The 21,129-nt window shown below is 44.7% G+C and overlaps 1 protein-coding gene across 1 annotated transcript in view; it reads right to left on the bottom strand.

Moving 5' to 3' along the window:
- Positions 1-21,129, bottom strand: part of WDR46 (WD repeat domain 46) — a 59,922-nt gene that overhangs the window by 36,942 nt on the left and 1,851 nt on the right. The window contains exons 2-5 of the mRNA XM_082262567.1: positions 16,345-16,497; positions 11,976-12,056; positions 6,632-6,744; positions 668-755 (exon numbers count right to left, since the gene is read on the bottom strand). Coding sequence (XP_082118693.1) covers positions 668-755; positions 6,632-6,744; positions 11,976-12,056; positions 16,345-16,497 — 435 coding nt within the window. The remainder of the gene's footprint in view (positions 1-667; positions 756-6,631; positions 6,745-11,975; positions 12,057-16,344; positions 16,498-21,129) is intronic.

Genomic DNA, 21,129 nt, shown 5'->3' with positions numbered 1-21,129 from the left:
TCTTGGATTAAGATATGGATTAGGTTGTGAGACTGGAAGAGCAAGCGTCTGAAAATGTGAAAGTTACATAAAAAAAATGACAACTGGCAACGATATCTATATAATATACTGTATGTATCTGACAAATATTCAAAGTGTTCTCTTACAAAAAAAAAAAAAGGCATGCAGACACCATAAGGGCTCTTTCACACGGGCGTTCCGATCCGATGCGCTTGTCAGTTTTTTAGGCGGATTAGATCGGATGCCCCATTCAGCCCTATGGAGCAGCAGATGTTAGCGGTGACATGTCCGCTGACACCCGCTGCCATCTGCATCCGATCCTGTCTGTGAAATCCGGACGGATGGAAACCCTATTTTCCATCCGTCCTGGGGCTCGAATCGGATGGGATCGGATGAGAGTGGACAGGCGGTCCACTCTCATCTGATTCCCCATAGAGAGCAGCGGGGGCTCTGACACCTCCCTCTCTTCGCACATAGTGCGGAGACGGAGCTGTCATCCGCCGGCTCAGCGGGGATCGGAGGATCGTGTGAAAGGGGCCTAAAGCAACTTTTATGCAACATATACATATAACAATGCATGTTTTATAATGATTGCCCCATTAAATGAGGGTAAAAGGAAATAAGGCCAACAGAGCTCCGCATGTAGAAGCAGGATTGTTTTCTGTACCTTGGAGGCGCTTGTAATATCCACTACATCCACTATGTCCTGCTGGGTTATGGTACTGGTATCCTCACCCTCGTCTCCTTCCAGGTACCTGTACAATGTAATAAATAAGACTCAGGTCTAGAGATGAGAGAACCTGACATTCTTCATTATCTGAAATTGTTCTGAATACTTGGAGATGACATTTTAACCACTTCTGGACCGGAAGGATTCGCCCCCTTAATGACCAGGCCATATTTTGCAGTTTAGGACTGCGTTACTTTAATGGGCAATTGCGTGGTCATGCGACGCTCTACCTAAATAAAATGGATATCCTTTTTTTCCTCACAAGCAGAGCTTTCTTTTGGTGGTTTTTGATCACCTGTGCGATTTTTTTTTTTTTGTGCTTTAAACTAAAAATGAGCGACAATTTAAAAAAAAAAAAAAAAAACATTTTTCACATTCTGCTATATGACATTCCCAAAAAAAAATTTTAAAATCTTAATTTTTTTTACATTTTAGGCAATTTTTTTTCTGCTACATATATTTGGTAAAAAAAAAAAAATAGCAATAAGCGTATTTTGATTGGTTAGCACAAAAGTTATTGCGTCTACAAACTACGGGAAAGATTTATGTCATTTTTATTTTTTTTACTAGTAATTTGCGGCGATCTGCGATTTTTTGCGGGACTGCGACATTGCGGCGCACAGATCGGACCGCTAACTGACATTTTTGACACTTTTGAGAGGACCAATGACATTACTACAGCAATCAGTGCTAAAAATATGCACTGTTACTGTAATAATGACACTGGCAGGGAAGGGGTTAAAACTGGGTGATCAAGGGGTTAAATGTGTACCTAGGGGAGTATTTCTAACTGTGGGGGGGCGTGACTTGTGGAATGACCATAGAGACCTGTGATCCTATATAGAAGGATCGCATGGGCTCTATGATCATTCCAGGGAGAAGAACGGTCAGCTGTGTTTACAACAGCCGACCGTTCTTCTCTGTCATCGGGGAACGATCGCGGGTGTCAGGCGCCAATCGGAGCTGCCTTCCCACTGCATTGGCTTTCCCCTAGCCTCCTGCGCACATATAGCTACGTCGGTTTGCCCAGGAGCGGCTGCCTGCCGCAGCGGTCGTAAAGTGGTTAACATAGAACTAAACTCTTTCCATCAACATTAACTATTTTAATCCTCATGCTACTAGCATTAGTAAATAGAAGGTATTTTATATTTAGTTTTCTTAAAACTTTTTTTTTTACATTTCTTTAGTTGCTTCCTGGTTTCTGACCTAGGCCAAAATGATGTCATACATCCCATGAGTCTTCATGGACCTCAATTTTTTTTTTTCTCTTTCATCTGGGAGTAGGCACTTTCTCAGCTAAGCACATCCTCATGCCTGAACCAAGGGAAGATGGAAGTAAATGCTGCATGAATCTTCAAGCTCTTATTCATGACAGCCATGGCTAGAAATGCTGGGGGGTGTTTTTAAAAATGATTTCTCAATAAAATAAAGCATGGAGACATGGATGGATGGGTGAGCTTGCTTTGAATATATAAAATTAATTAACCACTTATGGAGCGCCTGCCGCAGTTTTACTGCGGCAGGCAGCCCCTCCTGAGTGATCCGACGTAACTGTACGTCAGTCACGCGCCTGCAGGTAGGGGGCGAGCAGGGACTCCGATGCACGGGGCTGGCGGCTCCAATTGCCGCCAGCCATCCACAATCGTTCCCCACTGAGAGAGGACGACGGTCTGCTGTTGTAAACACAGCTGACCGTTCTTCTCCCTGGAATGATCACAGAGCCCCTGTGATCCTTCTATATAGGATCACAGGTCTCGATGATCATTTCAAAAGCCACACCCCCATACAGTTAGAAACACTCCCCTAGGCTCACATTTAACCCCTGATCACCCACTTTGTTAACCCCTTCCCTGACAATGGCATTATTACAGTAACAGTGCATATTTTTAGCACCGATTACTGTAGTAATGTCACTGGTACCCCCCAAAAGTGTCATAAATTTCAGTTAGGGGTCTGATCTGTCCGCCGCAATGTCGCAGTCCATGCTAAAAATCGCAGATCGCCGCCATTACTAGTAAAAAAAAAAACAATAAAAAATGACATAAATCTTTCCCTTAGTTTGTAGACACTATAAATTTTGCGCAAACCAATCAAAATACGCTTATTGCGATTTTTTTTACCATAAATATGTAGCAGAAAACAAATTGGCCTAAAATGCTAAAAAATTTAGATTTTTACATTTTTTTTTGAGAATGTCATATAGCAGAATGTGAAAAATATGGTTTTATTTTTCATAATTGTTGGTTTAATTTTTTGTTTATAGTGCAAAAAATAAAAAATCGCACAGGTGATCAAATACCACCAAAAGAAAGCTCTATTTGTGGGGAAAAAAGGACATCAATTTTATTTGTGTACAGCATCGCGCGACTGCGCAATTGTCCGTCGAAGTAATGCAGTGCCGAATCACAGAAAATGGCCTGGTCATTAAGGGGGCAAATCCTTTCCGGTCCAGAACTGGTTAAATAGCGTTTTCAGTTTGTGGTGCTCAGTTTAGATCAGTTTTAGTTGGTTTAGTTGTGGTTCTGTTTAGTTTCGCTTTATTTGATCACCTCTACCATTTTTATTTTTTGCACTACAAACAAAAAAAAGAGCGACAATTCTGAAAAAAAAAAAAAAAAAAACAATATTTTCACTTTCTGCTATAAAACATTCTCAAAAAAATAAAAAATGTAAAAATCTAAATTTTTTAACATTTTAGGCCAATTTGTTTTCTACTACAAAAAAAAAAAAAAAAAAAAAAAAAAATCGCAATAAAGCGTATTTTGATTGGTTTGCACAAAAGTTATCATGTCTACTAGCTAAGGGAAAGATTTATGTCATTTGTATAGTTTTTTTTTTTTTTTTACTAGTAATGGTGGCGATCTGCGATTTTTTAGCGGGACTGCGACATTGCGGCGGACAGATCGGACCCCTGACATTTGTGACACTTTTGGGGGGACCAGTGACATTACTACAGTAAGCAATGCTAAAAATATGCACTGTTACTGTACTGACACTGGCAAAGAAAGGGTTAATAATATAGGTGATCAAGGGGTTAAATGTGAGCCTAGGGGAGTGATTCTAACTGCGGGAGGGCGTGGCTTCTGAAATGATCACAGAGACATGTGATCCTATATAGAAGGATCACAGGCGCTCTGTGATCATTCCAGAGAGAAGAACGGTCAGCGGGCAGTCGGGAATCGGTTAAACTTCATTTGCCACGTAGTTGCCCACCCCATTATTTTCTTTGTAAGGTTTGTGGTATACAAGCCAGCTTGTGGCTACAGCTGCCTTTTAATTACACAAAGCCTCATGTTTTCATTGGACACCATTACAAACTTCTTGAGGGCACCTTACCCGAGTAATGGAGAAAAATTAAGGGAGAAGAGAAACAATGGAATACTAGTCAGAACCAGTTTTCAAAAGTGTACTTCCTATGGAAGAATTAAACACTGGGTGTCCTACTTGTGTGGATGTTGCTGTGCTATGCAAAATGAATAGAATAGTTTCTACATTTTAGAATGGGGTGGCGTCCCATCATTTCTAACCACTAACTGACGCCCGCCACCTTTTTACTGCGGCAGTGCTACCCTCCTGCGCGAACTGATGTAGACCTATGTTGGTCGCGCGCCTGCAGCTAGGGGGCAATCGCGCGCCGCCGGCGACACGCTCCCGCTCCCACTCGTCAGGGGGAAACCAATACATGGGGCAGGCGGCTCCGATTGCCGCCTGACACCCGCGATCGCTCCCCGCTGAGAGAGAAGGACGGTCAGCTGTTGTAAACACAGCTGACCGTTCTTTTCCCTGGAATGATCACAGAGCGCCTGTGATCCCTCTAAATAGGAACACAGGTCTCTTTGATCATTTCACAAGCCACGCCCCCCCCCACAGTTAGAATCACTCCCCTAGGGTCACATTTAACCCCTTGATCACCCACAATGTTAACCCCTTCCCTGCCAGTGTCATTATTACAGTAACAGTGCATATTTTTAGCACTGATTACTGTAGTAATGTCACTGGTCCCCCCAAAAGTGTCAAAAATGTCAGTCAGGGGTTCGATCTGTCCGCCGCAATGTTGCAGTCCCGCTAAAAATCGCAGATCGCCACCATTACTAGTAAAAAAAAAAAAAACAAAAAACAAAAATGAAATAAATCTTTCCTGTAGTTAGTAAACGCGATAACTTTTGCGCAAACCAATCAAAGTACGCTTATTGCGATTTTTTTTTTTTTTTTTAACCAAAAATATGTAGCAGAAAACAAATTGGCCTAAAATGTTAAACATTTTTGATTTTTACTTTTTTTTTTTTGTGGGGGAATGTTATATATAGCAGAATGTGAAAACATTTTTTTTTTCAAAATTGTCGCTCTTTTTTTGTTTATAGCGCAAAAAATAAAAATCGCAGAGGTGATCAAATACCACCAAAAGAAAGCTCTGTTTGTGGGGAAAAAAGGACATCAATTTTATTTATACGACCGTGCAATTGTCTGTTAAAAAAACGCAGTGCCGAATCGCAAAATATGGCCTGGTCATTAACCACTTAAGCCCCGGAAAATGTTACCCCCTTCCTGACCAGGGCCTATTTTGCGATTCGGCACTGCCTGACTTTAACGGACAATTGCGCGGTCGTGCGACGCTGTACCCAAATGAAAATGACATCCTTTTTTTCCCCACAAACAGAGCTTTCTTTTGGTGGTATTTGATCACCGGTGCGATTTTTTGATCATGCGCTATAAACAAAAAAAGGAGCGACAATTTTGCAAAAATAACAATATTTTTCACATTTTTTCACATGAACTTCCCCAAAAAAAAAAATTTAAAAATCAAAATTTTTTAACATTTTAGGCCAATTTTTTTTCTGCTACATATGTTTGGTAAAAAAAAAAAAAAAAAAAAATCACAATAAGCGTATTTTGATTGGTTTGCGCAAAAGTTATTGCGTTTACTAACAAAAGGGAAGGATTTTTGTCATTTTTATTTATTTTTTCAACGAGAAATGGCGGCGATCTACAATTTTTTTTGCGGGACTGCGACATTGCGGCGGACAGATCCGACCCTTGACTGACATTTTTGACACTTTTGGGGGTACCAGTGACATTACTACAGTAATCAGTGCTATACATATGCACTGTTACTGTAAAAATGACACTGGCAGTGAAGGGGTTAACTTTATTGGAGAAGGAGGGGTTAAGTGTGTCCCTAGGGGCGTGCTTCTAACTGTAAAGGGGCGTGGCTTTTCATGTAACAGCAGAGATCTACGGTCCTACATAGCAGGACCGTATGATCTCTTACACAAGGGAGAATAACAGGCGGCTTTGTTTACATTAGCCGCCTGCCTTTCTCCCTCTGTAACCGACGATCGCAAGTGACCGGCGGACATCGGGTCCGCTGCTCACACTCGCGGGGATCCCAGTAAACGAGCGGGGGCGGGAGCGCGCCTCCGGCGGCGCGCGCTCGCCCCCTATTGGCTCGCAGGCGAGTGACGTACCTGTACGTCACTTTGCCTGCACAGGGCTGACTGACGCAGTATATGTACTTGCGGTGGTCGGCAAGTGGTTAAGGGGGGAAATCTTCCAGTCCAGAAGTGGTTAAAGGGTGCCTTGACTGAAAAAAGTTTAGGAAACACTGTGAATAAATTAAACAGAATTGGTCCTAGGACAGATCCCTGGGGGACCCACTTACCACATTGGCCCATTCGCTATTACCACTCTTTTTTTCTATTTATCACCTCTTTATTAGCAGTTAAATGGTCTATTATTAGAAGTGTTGGTGAATTTCTTTCAGAATTTTTTCCGAAGCAAATTTTGCCTCAATTAGCAAAACTGAGACTTCTAAGGTTGGTGAAATGTTGCAGAGATCTCCCTGCTCTCTCCTCCTCCGGACATTATGTGAGATACCTGCAATCCCTGGCACATCGTTCTTACCCAGCCTCCTCCGGCAGTAATAGGTCATGTCTGGCGGCCTGGGACATCGCCATCTCCACCTTATTCTCTTCAAACCGCAGATGTTCCTTTAAGCGTTGTATGCTGCCCATTCTCTAATATAAAGATAGCAGACAGTCAGTGTCAAGGCTTTCACATGTATACCTTTGATGCGATAAAGTTTTAGTCTTGGTCTTTTCTTTTTAACTCCTTAAAGCGGAGTTCCTGCCACAAAATCGACATAACCGATTTTGTGGCCATCCGCTTGCTTTTCCTCACCTGCAACAGAAATGGATAGTTAGGATTTTTTTTATTTTTTACTTACCTTGTAATTGTAGAAAAAATATACTCACCTGTCTTCCACTTCCTCCCTCGGCGGAGCTGAACGTCATCGCTCCCAGGAATCAATGCGACGGCACCGGCCCCGCTCGTCACTTCCGGTGCGACGCCGCATTCCTTGCTAAACAGCTTCTGGGCATGCCCAGAAGCTGTGGAGGAATGCGGTGCCGCACCGGAAGTGACGAGCGGGGCCGGTGCCGTCGCATTGATTCCTGGGAGCGATGACGTTCAGCTCCACCGAGGGAGGAAGTGGAAGACAGGTAAGTGTATCTTCTTGCAGATAAGTGCGAACCGGGACAGATCAGGGGCTATCTATCCATTGTGGAATGTACTAGCCCTGACTGTCCCGGGGGTATGTTTATTGAAATTATTTTTTTTTGTGGCCGGAACTCCGCTTTAAGTTCCAGTTCACACTATTGCGATGCGGGAACACTGCAAATATACAGTGTGTTCCCGCATTGCATCCGCAGCACAGGCAGTTCACACTGCCATATGCGATACGCTGGGGGTGTCAATTCAAGGTTAACGACACCCCCAGCTCAGATCGCATATCGCAGTGCGATCTGACAGTTCGCACAGAATCGGATCGCACTAGTGTGAACCACCATGCAATCTGATTCTGCTGCGGACCAAAAAAAGGGTCCTGTACGAGTTCACTGCGATTGCGGTGTGAATTCAGCCATACAAACTATGATGTGAACTGTGCACCACAAACTGTGAACCACCATGCGATCTGATTCTGCTGCAGACCAAAAAAAGGGTCCTGTGTGTGTTCACTGCGATTGCGGTGCGAATTCAGCCATACAAACATGTGATTTTAGGAACAGTGCGCTCCGAATCTTATGCGATGTCTGTGATCGCATCGTTGTGAACCGGCACTAAGCCTTTTTCTGACACTTGTTACTTACAAGTAAAACCAGTATTTTTTGCTAGAAAAAAGAAAAAACTTAGAACCCCCAAATATTATTATATGGTTTTTGCAGACCCTAGAGAATAAAAAGGTGGTTGTTGCAATATTTGTTGTCGCACTGTATTTGCGCAGCACTATTTCAAATGCAATTTTTTTGGAAGAAATACACTGTCATGAATTTAAAAAAAAAAAAAAAAAAAAAAAGTTAAGTTAGCCAAATTTTTTGTATACAGGCGGTCCCCGGGTTACAAACATCCGACTTACAAACAGAGAGAGACAACAGGAAGTGAGGATCTATCCCTAGGAAGGGAAACTCACTCCTGGAAGAGTTCTCATGGGAAAAAGGTGTATCCACTGAAGCTTTATCACCAATCCTTGTTTCCACAACAACCCAAAATTTTCAAAATCCAGTTGTCATAGGGACAGAAAGTGAGGTGAAATCTTCTGAACCGGGGTACAGACAGCAAAACAAATGGTACAGGGGTGTTAACCCTTCCCTATGCTATCCAAAAAAACCTAAAATGTATTCTTTTGACTGGAGCTAAACTTAAAAAATTTACCTGTTCCGACTTACAAACAAATTCAACTTAAAGCGGAGTTCCGCCTTCCCCTCCAAAAATTAAAAGTCAGCACATACTGTAGCTGCTGACTTTTAATATTTTTTATTAGGACACTTACCCGTCCTGGAGTCCATCGGCTGTCAGGTGCTGTCGCCGCCATTACCGCTTCATGGGCGGGTCCCTACTGCACGTTTTTGACAGGTACCCTGTTTCCCACTTCCGTCGGACCTCGCCACGGTGAGGTATGTCAGCAGTCTGGCCCCCCTCCTCCTTCCTCTGCTTTCTGGCCAGTAACCCAGCACAGCGTGCTTCGCGCATGCGCAGTAAGGACCCAGCCCTAAAGTTGCAAGGCTTCACTGCCAGGTTCCCTCACCGGCAATGGCAGTGGCAGCATCCAACAGCTAATGGAAACATCAGTTGGGGTGTGGACATCGCTGGACTCCAGTACAGGTAAGTGTCCTAATATTAAAAGTCAGCAGCTACAGTATGTGTACAGTATGTGTAGCTGGAGGGGGGGCTTTGGAGGGGGGGCTGAAACACCGCTTTAAGTGGTTAAACAAGCTCTAACAGGTGTAGAGAATGTGCTAGATAGGGATAGGCTCAGGCGTGTTTGGATCGTAGTCCCAACCCTGCTGAGCGATCCCGCCAGAAAGCCGTCATTGCACACCGCCAATTATAGGCAACGTATGTATGTGCAGCTGCGGGCCCGGAAATGCCTCACTGACTATGATTGGCGGTGTGCAGTGACGGCTTTCTGGCGGGATTGCTTAGATTACACCTGAGCTCATCCCTAGCACTAGACAGATGAGTTATCTGGGAGGGAAACAGGCAGGTGGGTGGTCTGCCATAATAATGAAAAAGCTTTGAACTGAGAGATTAACCACTTAAGCCCTGGACAATTTTACCCCCTTCCTGACCTACGCCTATTTTGCGATTCGGCACTGCGTGACTTTAACGGCAATTGCACGGTCGTGCGACGCTGTACCTAAACTAATTTAACGTCCTTTTTTTCCCCCCACAAACAGAGCTTTCTTTTGGTGGTATTTGATCACCTGTGCGATTTTTTTGATCATGCGCTATAAACAAAAAAAGAGTCAATTTTGCAAAAATAACAATATTTTACACATTTTTTATATGAAATTCCCCAAAAAAAATGTAAAAATCAAAATTTTTTAACATTTTAGGGCAATTTGTTTTATGCTACATATTTTTGGTAAAAAAAAAAAATAAAAAAAAATCACAAAAAGCGTATTTTGATTGGTTTGCGCAAAAGTTATTGCGTTTACCAACTAAGGGAAAGATTTGTCATTTTTGTTGTTTTTTTTTTTTTAACGAGTAATGGCGGCGATCTGCGTTTTTTTTTGCGGGACTGCGACATTGCGGCGGACAGATCGGACCCTTGACTGACATTTTTGACACTTTTGGGGTTACCAGTGACATTTCTACAGTAATCAGTCCTATAAATATGCACTGTTACTGTAAAAATGACACTGGCAGGGAAGGGGTTAACTTTTGAGAGGGAGGGGTTGTGTGTGTCCCTAGGGGCGTGATTCTAACTGTGATTGGCTGTGGCTTGAGGTGTAGGAACAGTGATCAACGGTCCTACATAGTAGAACCGTATGATCACCATTTTTACACAGGGGAGAATGACAGGCGGCTTGTTTACATTAGCCGCCTGCCTTTCTCCCGCTCTAACGGACGATCTGGAGTGCCCGGCGGACATCGGGTCCGCCGGGCACACGCGCGGGGGGGGTCGGGGGACCGTGACCGAGCGGGAGTGCGCCTCCGGCGGCGCGTGCTCGCTCCCCAGAGCCTCACAGAGTACCCATACGTCACTTTGCCTGTGAGGGGCTGCCTGCGGCAGTATATGTACTTGCGGCGGTCGGCAAGTGGTTAAAAACAAAAAAAAAACACCAAAAGATAGCCAAAAGAAAATCCAGGCTGAGTGAATGCTTTCTCATTTACAGTCTACCAAAAAGTAACTAAAGAATACTGACCAGGAGCTTATTTTATGGCAGACTCTACTCCAGCCGGAAATTCTTTTTCCCGAACCCTCTGCATTTTTGTCCAACTGTACACTGAGCCGTTTATGTGCAGCTCACAGTAAAGTCTCAGCATACCCACGTCATCCTGGCCAATCAAAGTGGCTGTAGACTGGAGGACGGCGGAAGCACTGGGGGGTTTGCCACCAAAACAGCCCTGACCCATCGAGGCATGGACTCCACTAGACAAAACAGCACACTGCCTCCGCTGGCTTGCCTTCTTCCCATAATGCATTTGGGTGCCATCTCTTCCCCAGGTAAGTGACGCACACACACTTCCGACGGTACACATGATGTTAAAAGAAAATGTGATTCATCAGACCAGGTCACCTTCTTCCATGGCTCCATGGTCCAGTACTGACGCTCACGTACCCATTGTTGGCACTTTTGGCTGTGGACACGGGCACCCTAACCTGTATGCGGCTACCCAACCCCAAATACAACAAACTGCGATGCTCTGTGTGTTCCGACACCTTTCTATCAGAGCCAGCATTCACTTTTTCAGCAATCTGAGCTGCAGTAGCTCTTCTATTGAATCGGACTATATGGGCCAGCCTTGGCCTCCCCCGTTCATCAATGAGCCATGGCCACCCATGACCCTGTCGCTGGTTTCCCTTTCTTGGTCCATTTTTTGTAGATCTTGAACAATGCAGACCGGGAACATCCCACAAGAGTTGCAGTTTTGGAGTTGCTCTGACCTTGTCATCTAGTCATTACAATTTGGCCTTTGTCACAGTCTCCTAAATCCTTACACTTGCCCATTTTTTTCTGCTTTTAACCACTTGCCGACCTCCCACAGTATATTTACTGCAGCAGTCAGCACCTCCTGGGCAAAGCGACGTAGTACTACGTCGCTCGCCCAGGAGCCTGCAGGGGGGCGAGCGCTCCCACCTCCGCTCGTTCAGGGACATCCCAGCGCGAGTGACTGGCTGCTCCGATGTCGCGATCTCCCACAGGAGAGGGAGAAAGGCAGGCGGCTGATGTAAACAAAGCCGTCTGTCATTCTCCCTGATGTAACTGCAGAGATCATACGATCCTGCTATGTAAAAAAAATGTGAAAAATAGTTATTTTTTCAAAATTGTCGCTCTTTTTTGTTTATAGCGCAAAAAATCTAAATTGCAGAGGTGATCAAATACCACCAAAAGAAAGCTCTGTTTGTGGGAAAAAAAGGACATCAATTTAATTTGGGTACAGCGTTGCACGACCGCACAATTGTCCGTTAAAGTCACACAGTGCCGAATCGCAAAATACCCCCTGGTCATTGAGCAGGAAAATCCTCCGGGGCTTAAGTGGTTAACACAATACTTCAGGGACAACATGCTCACTTGTTGCCTAATACATCCCACCCACTTTCAGGTGCTAGTGTCACAAAATAATCAATGTTATTCACTTAACCTGTCAGTGGTCATAATCTTATGCCTCATCGGTTTAAATTTAAAAAAATAAAAAAAACACAGGGAAAGGGTGAGGACTGATTCCGGTCCATCATACTCACATGGGTCTCTTTCCTCGCCCGCTCATATTTCGCCAGCTGATCTTTAGGTACGGAGGGTAAGCCAGGAAAAGGGTCCTCTGCCTGCAAAAGGTGTTAAACGGAAAAAATAAAAAGCCTCACATTATTGCAGTTTGGCTAAAAATTTTGCTTTGCTGCCTAACTCCCAATAGAGGAAGTGTCTGCATGGAGTGTGTATATTCTCTCTGGGATTCTAATTGGATTGATTCAATAACCTCTGCTAGGTAGTATTAAGAGAGGGAGGGGGATTAATATAACCAATCAAGATCTACTGCAGAGCACATGTGCCAACAGGCTACATATTGCAATGAGTAGAGAGGGGACATCATCAGTATTCTGCTACTCCTTCACCATCCTATTAGCATTCTTGAGATTTGTTTTTCACCAAGCTGTACTGCTGCTGCATGGAGGTCTAGGACCTGACTGTGCTGCCTGGATCACAACATTGGCTGCACTGAATTACAAATCCAAAGGCAGACAAAGCAATTTCTATATCTGTATTTTAAATGTGTATAAAAAAAAAAAAAAAAAAAAAAAAATGGGGGGGGGGGAATTTTTTGGGACTTTATATGAGACTCATAGCAATAGGAGACTCCATCCCTGTATGCAACATAGCAAAAGGACGAACAAAAACTGGGACTTTATATGAGACTCATAACAATAGGAGCCTCCCTCCCTGTATGCAACAAAGCAAAAGGACGAACAAAAACTGGGACTTTAAATGAGGTGTGACCAGCTAAAATATAGTATTATGGACACGTTAATAAAAGGAAAAACAAATATTTATATATATATATATATATATATAATCATCTGTTTATTGAAACATCTAAAAACCAATACTAATAAAGCCAGTACTTCTGGTTAAAGGCATGTAACCCATGAATTTGGGATGGACATGAATGAAACACATGTAAATATGAATGGTATAATAAAACCATGACAATGGTACAAAGTAATACAGTATTATCCTGGCAATAAATATTGGTATAGTACATAATTGGAAAATCGATGAGATCATAAACAATTGAGTACACAATAAAACTTGGAATTGCCTCCTATTAGGCTCAACGCATTTCGTGAAAGATCACTTCATCAGGAGTAGGCACAATTCAAGAATAATTGGGTATCGACTGTTTCTAAGGTTGCGAGAGTATGTCCAGCCTGGGAACTGAGGGAGCGAGGCCTGCGCGCATCAAGCAGGCATGTGGAACCTACAGTGGGTACGGAAAGTATTCAGACCCCCTTAAATTTTTCACTCTTTGTTATATTGCAGCCATTTGCTAAAATCATTTAAGTTCATTCTTCTTCCTCATGAATGTACACATAGCACCCCATACTGACAGAAAAACACAGAATTGTTGACATTGTTGCAGATTTATTAAAAAAGAAAAACTGAAATATCACATGGTCCTAAGTATTCAGACCCTTTGCTCAGTATTTAGTAGAAGCCCCCTTTTGATCTAATACAGCCAGGAGTCTTTTTGGGAAAGATGCAACAAGTCTTTCACACCTGGATTTGGGGATCCTCTGCCATTCCTCCTTGCAGATCCTCTCCAGTTCTGTCAGGTTGGATGGTAAACGTTGGTGGACAGCCATTTTTAGGTCTCTCCAGAGATGCTCAATTGGGTTTAAGTCAGGGCTCTGGCTGGGCCATTCAAGAACAGTCACGGAGTTGTTGTGAAGCCACTCCTTCATTATTTTAGCTGTGTGCTTAGGGTCATTGTCTTGTTGGAAGGTAAACCTTCGGCCCAGTCTGAGGTCCAGAGCACTCTGGAGAAGGTTTTTGTCCAGGATATCCCTGTACTTGGCCACATTCATCTTTCCCTCGATTGCATCCAGTCGTCCTGTCCCTGCAGCTGAAAAACACCCCCACAGCATGATGCTGCCACCACCATGCTTCACTGTTGGGACTGTATTGGACAGGTGATGAGCAGTGCCTGGTTTTCTCCACACATACCGCTTAGAATTAAGGCCAAAAAGTTCTATTTTGGTCTCATCAGACCAGAGAATCTTACTTCTCACCATCTTGGAGTCCTTCAGGTGTTTTTTTAGCAAACTCCATGCGGGCTTTCAGGTGTCTTACACTGAGGAGAGGCTTCCGTCGGGCCACTCTGCCATAAAGCCCCGACTGGTGGAGGACTGCAGTGATGGTTGACTTTCTACAACTTTCTCCCATCTCCTGACTGCATCTCTGGAGCTCAGCCACAGTGATCTTTGGGTTCTTCTTTACCTCTCTCACCAAGGCTCTTCTCCCCCGATAGCTCAGTTTGGCTGGACGGCCAGCTCTAGGAAGGGTTCTGGTCGTCCCAAACGTCTTCCATTTGAGGATTATGGAGGCCACTGTGCTCTTAGGAACCTTAAGTGCAGCAGAAATCTTTTTGTAACCTTGGCCAGATCTGTGCCTTGCCACAATTCTGTCTCTGAGCTCTTCAGGCAGTTCCTTTGACCTCATGATTCTCATTTGCTCTGACATGCATTGTGATCTGGAAGGTCTTATACAGACAGGTGTGTGGCTTTCCTTATCAAGTCCAATCAGTATAATCAAACACAGCTGGACTCAAATGAAGGTGTAGAACCATCTCAAGGATGATCAGAAGAAATGGAAAGCACCTGAGTTAAATATATGAGTGTCACAGCAAAGGGTCTGAATACTTAGGACCATGTGATATTTCAGTTTTTCTTTTTTAATAAATCTACAACAATGTCAACAATTCTGTGTTTTTCTGTCAGTATGGGGTGCTATGTGTACATTCATGAGGAAGAAGAATGAACTTAAATGATTTTAGCAAATGGCTGCAATATAACAAAGAGTGAAAAATTTAAGGGGGTCTGAATACTTTCCGTACCCACTGTATGTGTAGAGTAAAGCCCAGTACACACGTACCGAATGTCGGCCGAACAATCGGCCGTCTTTTGTCTGGTGCTGTTTTGTAGGTTGAAAAGTGCTAAAGTCCGCACACGAATTTTGTCGGCCAACAACAACCGACTTCAGAAGTGATGTCATGTGATGGTTGACTTTCCGTGTGTTTTTTCTTTTCTGAGCATGCCCAGTCTTGCTCATCTGCTTTTTGTCGGCCGAAATCTGTACTGACTGACGAACAATCGGGCGTTCTTTGTTGGCCTACAAAAATTTTAAAGCCTGCACAGCAGATTCTGTTCGGCCGAAAAGTCGCAGTCGGAAGCATCATACTAACAAGCCGACAATCGGCCGATCGGACGTTGGCCGAATATTTACGCCCGACAATCGGTACGTGTGTACGGGGCTTAAAGGTCTCCATAGAGGGATCTCAAAAGCCTCAACTCCCCATACAAATGTAAATCTGCAGATACCAAAGCAGGGATCGCACCCAGCGTCACGCTGCTGTTCAAGCACTTGGAAAGCCGCCAGGCTGACATGAGCCGCCAAAAAACAGCCTCCCCATTTTGAATGCTAATGGACTATTTAGTTGCTTCTGTTTTAACACAAGACTCAATGGAGTTGATTTACTATAAATGGAGAGTGCAAAATCTGATGCAGCTCTGCATGGTAGCCAATCAGCTTCTAACTTCATCTTGTTTAATTAATCTTTTATAAAAAAAATAAAAACCTGGAAGCCGATTTGTCTCCCATGCATAGTTGCATCATTTTTTACACTCTCCAGTTTTAGTAAATCAACCCTACTGTGTGACTATTGGCTTTACAATGTAACAATGGCCTAGAGCAGGGATTCCCAAACTACGGCCCTCCAGTTGTTTAGAAACTACAATTCCCATCATGCCTTGTCATGTCTGTGAATGTCAGAGTTTTACAATGCCTCATGGGATGTGTAGTTCTGCAACAGCTGGAGGACCGCAGTTTGGGAATCCCTGGCCTAGAGACAACTGGAGAGATAATAGAGAACACGGCCTTGTTATTCCCTTTTTTTTATAACGAGTAGAGAGTGTTGCAATTCCAGAGCTGATTTTTAGGCCCCTTTCACACTAGCTGACCGTTCAGATCCGCCTGTCACTTTTTCAGGCGGATCTAAATGAATGCCCCATGCATATCTATGGGGCATCGGATGTCAGCGGAGACATCTCCGCTGACATCCGATCCGTCAAATCTGGACGGATGGAAACCCTATTTTCCATCTGTCCAGCGGATCAGATCGGATGAGAACGGACAGATGGTCGGTTCTCATCCGATTCCCCCATAGAGAACAGCGGGGACCTGACAGCTCCGTCTCCGCACACAGCGCAGAGACACAGCTGCCCCACTCCCCTGTGTGAAAGGGGTCTAAAAGGTCCTAACTTTCTGAAACCTAGACAAGCCCACAGACCCCCCCCCCCCCCAACCCTCCCATGTACCACAGAAGTAGTGTTGCCTTACCCCGGATATCACATCTTTCTTGCCCATCTTCCCCCGATTCCATGTTTTTCCACGTTCTTGCTTCTTCTTCCCTCCTTCCTCCTCCTGGTCATTTCTCTGTGGCAAGGGACGCTTCTCCTCCTCCTCTTCCGCCTCGTAGTACCTTTTAGCTTTCTACAGGAGAAAAGGTCATCTAGAATTAGTAATTCATCAATCTGAGAAACAAAGACCCACAGTTACCTACCACCAATAATACAGATCGGTACTGATCTCCTGAACATGTGTGGTGATAAAGAGGATTTTGCACAGGTAAGGTCCGCCTATTCATTGTAGCCCCCTTTTCCTAAATGCTGCATAAAGTACCCTTGGGGGAGGGGAACAGATAATATACTCACCTTCCCCCCCCCCCCCCCCCCCGACTTCTGCAGTACACAGTTGATGTCATCCAAAGAGCCGACAAGATCCTGGGGAACGCCAAGTAGCCAAAATCTTGTGGCATCAAAGTGCCGGATCATCTTCTCTGAGATCTAGCTATGAGGAAGATGATGTCACCATTGCCTAGGTGCCAGGGAAAGGCAAGTATAGTATCCAGCTTTAATCCCTGAACAGATTTTAATCTGTTTACGACCGCCCACCGCAGATGTCCTGCGCAAACCACCGTAACTGTACGTTGGTCGCGAGCGCGCTCCCGCCCCCACTCATCAGCGGGGAAGACGATGCACGGGGCCGGTGGCTCAGATTGGCGCCTGACACCCGCGATCTTTCCCCGCTGAGAGAGAAGGACGGTCAGCTGTTGTAAACACAGCCAACCGTTCTTCTCCCTGGAATGATCATAGAGCTCATGTGATCCTTCTATATAGGATCACAGGTCTCTATGGTCATGTCACAAGCCACGCCCCCCCACAGTTAGAATCACTCCCCTAGGCTCACATTTAATCCCTTGATCACCCACAATGTTAACCCCTTCCCTGCCAGTGTCATTATTACAGTAACAGCGCATATTTTTAGCACATAAGTGTCAAAAATGTCAGTCAGGGGTCCAATTTGTCCGCCGCAATGTCGCAGTCCCCCCAAAAAAAAAAAAAAAAAAAAAAATCGCAGATCGCTGCCATTACTAGTAAAAAAAAAACAAAAATGACAAATCTTTCCCGTAGTTTGTAGACGCGATAACTTTTGCGCAAACCAATCAAAATACGCTTATTGCGGTTTTTGTTTTACCGAAAATATGTAGGCAGAAAAGAAATTGGCCTAAAATGTTAAAAAAACTTGATTTTTACATTTTTTTTTGGGGAATGTTATATAGCAGAATGCTCTTTTTTTTTGTTTATAGCGCAAAAAATAAAAATAGCACAGGTGATCAAATGCCACCAAAATAAAGTTCTATGTATGGGGAAAAAAGGACGTCAATTTTACTTGGGTACAGCGTCGTACGACCGCCCAATTGTCAGTTAAAGTCACGCAGTGCCAAGTTGAAAAAAGCAGAGGTCCCTGAAGATTGCCGGCCAATCAACACGCGCAGCGCAAATCGCGCATGCGCAGTGCGTACCCGGCTGTGAAGCCGCAAACTGTCACAGCCGGGTGCCCACACCAGTGATGCCGGCGCCGCCGAGACCAGAGGGAGAGGATCGAGGCTTCGGGCGGGGGGAGGGGCAGCTTGAATCAGAAGACCTTGCCACTAAGGTGGAAGATCTGCTTTAACCACTTGCCGACCGCCGCAAGTACATATACTGCGGCGGTCAGCCCCGGCCAGGCAAAGTGACGTACCGGTACGTCACTAGCCTGGCACCGGCTTGTGAGCCAATAGCGGGCGAGCGAGCGCCCGCTGAGGTGCGCGCCCGCTGAGGTGCGCGCCCGCCCCGGCTCCTTCCCTAACAAGTCAGTGCGTGTGACCGGCGGACCCGATGTCCGCCGGTCACTCGCGATCGTTCGCCGGGAAGGGAGAAAGGCTGCAGCTCCTTACCAAATGATGCAGCTCCTTACCCATGTGATCAGCTCTGTCCTATAATAAGGTTTACCTGTAGGTAAAATTAATATCTCCTAAACCTGCACGGTTTAGGAGATATTCGCCCTGCATGCAGCCGCTGACACCAGTGGCGCATGCGCTCTGAAGGTCCAGCGGACCTGCAGAGCTCCTTGCAGGATCCTTCCTGAAAAGTGAATTCCCACGTGCATGCGTGGGAGTGATGTCATCGCAGCTCCGGCCACTCACAGCACCGGAGCTGCCAAACCTGGAAGAGACACTGAGCGAAGATGTCGGCTGCCTCAGCGGTGTCCGGGCGACCGTGTCAAGGCTTAGTTCTAAGGTAAGTATTTCATAATGAGCTAGTATGTGATGCACACTAGCTCATTATGCTATTGTCCTGCAGGGTTAGTTTTTTTTTTGTTTTTTTTGTTTTTGTATTTTTTCTTTTTGCATTGGCCAGGAAACGAACCCGGAGCGCCCCCAGAGGTAGCCGAATTAGCTACCACAGCACTAGCGCACCAATGCTTGTTTTTGTTTTTTTGAGGATACAACCGCTTTAATAAAAAACAAAAAAAAATTATTATTAAATACCACCAAACCCAAAGGAGCTGTATTTTAAGGTCTACATCTTACCACGGTCTGTACCAGTGAACTACGCCCAGTGTACATTTCTGGTGGACTCTTTGTTCTATTTTATGCCTGTATCAATTTTTGTGAGTATGATGTACATACGATTTTAAATAATAAAATTGTTTTCAAGGTAATGCGCCAGGCTGGTGTGCCCTCTTCATTCCTTTTTTTTTTTTTTCATTTAATCACCACTGGGTCTTTTATTGTTTGCTAAATGAAAAAAGACCGAAAATTTTGAAAAAAAAAAAAACAATTAGTTATTAAGTTTTGCAAACAAGTAATTCTCCTCCTTCACTGATGTGCGCTGATGAGGCTGCACTGGTGGGCACTGCACTGATAATCAGTAGCGATGGGCTCGGGTGTGTTCGGATCGAGTCCACCAGGAAGCCGTCACTGCACACCGCCAATCATAGGCAGCGAGGCATTTCCTGACCAGCAGCTGCACATACATACATACGCTGCCTATGACTGGCGGTGTGCAGTTCTGGCTTCTGGCGGTCTTGATCCAAACACGCCCAAGCCCATCACTAACAATCAGTGGCCTGATTATCAGTAAACATGTCCCTTTTAGGCCCAATTCACACTAGCAGCGGCGACTCGCAGCAGGGGGTCCGGTGTGTCCCTGTTTTCCATTTCAGATGGGAATCAGGTGTGAATTTGTGCCTGAATTCAGACCTGAAATATAGCCAAAGATGCAGAGGACTCTTTTCCAGTGTGGACTGCGCCCGCCCCAGAGATGTGTGAATCAGCTTAACCACTTAAGCCCCAGAAGATTTTACCCCCTTCCTGACCAGGGTTTTTTTTGCGATTTTTTACTGCGTGACTTTAACGGACAATTGCGCGGTCGTGCGACGCTGTACCTAAACGAATTTGACGTCCTTTTTTTCCCACAAACAGAGCTTTCTTTTGGTGGTATTTGATCACCTGTGCGATTTTTACTTTTTCCGCTATAAACAAAAAAAGAGCGTCAATTTTGCAAAAACAACAATATTTTTCACATTTTTTTTATATGAAATTCCCCCCCAAAAAAAATGTAAAAATCAAAATTTTTTAACATTTTGGGCCAATTTGTTTTCTGCATAAGTTTGGTTAAAAAAAAAAAAAAAAATTGCAAAAAGCGTATTTTGATTGGTTTGTGCAAAAGTTATTGCGTTTACTAATTAAGGGAAAGATTTTTGTCATTTTTGGTGTTTTTTTTAACGCGTAATGGCGGCGATCTGCGATTTTTTTGCGGTACTGCGACATTGCGGCGGACAGATCGGACCCTTGACTGACATTTTTGGGGTTACCAGTGACATTGCTGCAGTAATCAGTGCTATACATATGCACTGTTACTGCAAAATGACACTGGCAGGGAAGGGGTTAACTTTATTGGGGAAGGAGGGGTTAAGTGTGTCCCTAGTGGCGTGCTTTTTACTGTGATTGGACATGTCTACTAGTGTAGGAACAGTGATCAACGGTCCTACATAGTAGAACCGTATGATCACCATTCCTACACAGGGGAGAACTGACAGGTGGCTTGTTTACATCAGCCGCCTGCCTTTCTCCCTCTGTACCGACGATCGCCGAGTGACCGGTGGACATCGGGTCCGCCGGTCACACGCACGGACTTGCTGGGGAACGGGGCGGGGGCGCGTGCTCACCCGCTATTGGCTCCCAAGCAAGTGACGTATATATACGTCACTTTGCCTGGCCAGGGCTGACTGCCGACGTATATACTCGTGCGGCAGTCGGCAAGCAGTTAATAGATGGCTGGGCACAGTCTCTTGTCATGCGAATTGGAAACGGGGAAACCCACATCCAATTGGCATACGTGTGAACCCAGTTATCGACTCTCCTCACACTGTAAGAGTGACAATAACTGGCTTCTGTTTACATCGTGATCAGCTGTGATTGAACACAGCTGATCACGTGGTAAAGATCCGCTGATCACAGATCAAAGTAAAGAGCCAATTTCTGGACAACACTTATCACAGAGAGCGCTGCTGCGGGGGCGATCGTGGGAGGATGTCATAGGACGGCTGGCTGTGCTGTCATTCGGCAAGTGGTTAATGGGTACACTGCACTGACCACCAACATTTATTGGGGTAATTACTGTGTGCACTACATAGTAGTGATCAACCAATATCGTTTTTTTATTGCCGATATGGATATTTTGGTCATCGCACATCGGTATCAGCCGATATTTTCGTACATTTTTTTTTTACATGAAC

This window comes from Pelophylax lessonae (genome assembly GCF_965119305.1).
Source record: "Pelophylax lessonae genome assembly, chromosome: 7".
In the NCBI taxonomy this organism is placed as follows: domain Eukaryota; kingdom Metazoa; phylum Chordata; class Amphibia; order Anura; family Ranidae; genus Pelophylax; species Pelophylax lessonae.
Note: the sequence above shows the minus strand (reverse complement) of the source record. Positions and strands in the feature narration are given on the sequence as shown.